Source organism: Culex quinquefasciatus, chromosome 2 (assembly GCF_015732765.1).
Source record: "Culex quinquefasciatus strain JHB chromosome 2, VPISU_Cqui_1.0_pri_paternal, whole genome shotgun sequence".
In the NCBI taxonomy this organism is placed as follows: Eukaryota; Metazoa; Arthropoda; class Insecta; order Diptera; family Culicidae; genus Culex; species Culex quinquefasciatus.
In genome coordinates this window covers 203,047,360-203,048,996 of record NC_051862.1, presented here as the reverse complement: position 1 = coordinate 203,048,996, position 1,637 = coordinate 203,047,360, and the positions used below count along the sequence as shown (strand labels likewise).

Sequence of the window (1,637 nt, the reverse complement as noted above, 5' to 3'; positions counted from 1 at the left end):
TTTTAATTAGCATCAATTGAATGTCAAAGTTCTGACCTGCCAACATTAGAGGCATGCTGGAATTAGATGCTGTTTCCCTTATTTGAGATTTTCTGTAACTTTGATTAACAGTTTTCAATGTTTTAAAAAAATAGTGCATTGAATTAACAATCCTTAATTTGAATGCATTGCATTTTTTTCTGAATCAATAGTTGTTCTCACTATTTTAATTATCAATAGTTAATATTTTGATAAGTTATGTTTAAAATGTACCAAAATTTCATAGTTACAATTATCATAGAGGGTTTGTTCTGTTTGTGATGTTTAATACTGACACAACAAAATTTGCGGAATGTTAATAAGCAAATGTGTAATATTGACTCATGTGTTTTGCAACTTTGTAATCATTTGTATTATCAGTTTAACTTGTTGATGACTATCAATAAAAGGAATTAACTTTAGTAAATCAGTCCTTATGTTATTAAACGATAGCAAAATGAAGTATCAATCAATCTATTTGGCATTTTTTTCGTTGGGATTTTCAGAAGCGGTATGCGAATCATATAATTGTCATTAAAAAAAAACAAAAAAAAAAACAAAATTATAAATCTTTCAGCGCTTCACTAATCTCGGAATAGAGGAGTTTTACATTAAAAAGTGTGAAGAGAAAATTGTTTACACTACAGACCATGGTGAAATTTGTGACATGCGAAGTTTGGAAGTCGTAATGGACACGGAGGAGAATAAGAACTATATCGGTTGTGTTTTCCGGGAGCTCGGATATTTCAACGCGAAAGGACAGTTTGACAAGCAGGCCCTCATCAAAGACTATCACCAGGCTGGAGTAAAAAACAGAGACAAAGCAGTGTTGGAATCGTATCAGAGTTGTATGCAACATTACGGTCCCACAACGAATCCGATGAAAATTCTGGACTGTGTGACCCAGGATAAGGACTTCCCCAAAGTGATGAACGCAAGACGTGATAGGAACTCGAAATGGAAACCGGACTGGATGGTGGCGCATTGTGGAGCTAAAAAATTATTTTGAGGAACTTCCTACAATTCCACATGGAATGTCTGTGTTTTTCGTTATTGAATCAATGTTGACGAATTTCTAAATTTTCATTAAATATTAAGTGTATACCGTCAACTGGGGTGAATTGGGACACATGAGGCGAATTGGGACAGCAGTTTCAACCATGTTAGAGCACAATATTTTGATTTTTCTGGTTGGTTTCGGATAGAACAGACTCAGACCAACAAAATGTGTACATCCATTTCCAAATTTAAAACCTTTAAGTACTCTAAACACTGCTGTCCCTATTCAGACTGTAGTCCCGATTCACCCCAGATGACGGTAAATAAAAAAAAAAATAGAAACTTGTTAAAAAGCTCACTAGTTTAGAGCTTCTCGAGCACCATCACCCACTTGCCACACTGAACTCCTTCGGTCCTAACATTTCGCAACGCAACCCGTCTCCACCGTCGTCTAATGCGCCCTCTGGGGGACCGACGACCAGGCGTTTTGTTTTCCCGACCACGGCGACACATGTATGTGGCCATGTTTTGAAACGAAAATTTATCACTTCATTCTCCAGAAAATGTGTAACTGTTTCTTAATTACATTTGCGCCGACTCCGCCGTCCTGGGCCGAAGGA

At 36.8% G+C, this 1,637-nt stretch overlaps 1 protein-coding gene across 1 annotated transcript; it reads left to right on the top strand.

The window, feature by feature from the left end:
• The first annotated feature begins 460 nt into the window (after positions 1 to 460).
• On the top strand, positions 461 to 1,117 carry LOC119767570. Its single transcript, XM_038256459.1, has 2 exons — positions 461 to 529; positions 596 to 1,117. Exons 1-2 carry the CDS (start codon positions 476 to 478, stop codon positions 1,025 to 1,027), a joined length of 486 nt encoding a protein of 161 aa, XP_038112387.1. The 5' UTR covers positions 461 to 475; the 3' UTR covers positions 1,028 to 1,117.
• The last annotated feature ends 520 nt before the right edge of the window (positions 1,118 to 1,637 follow it).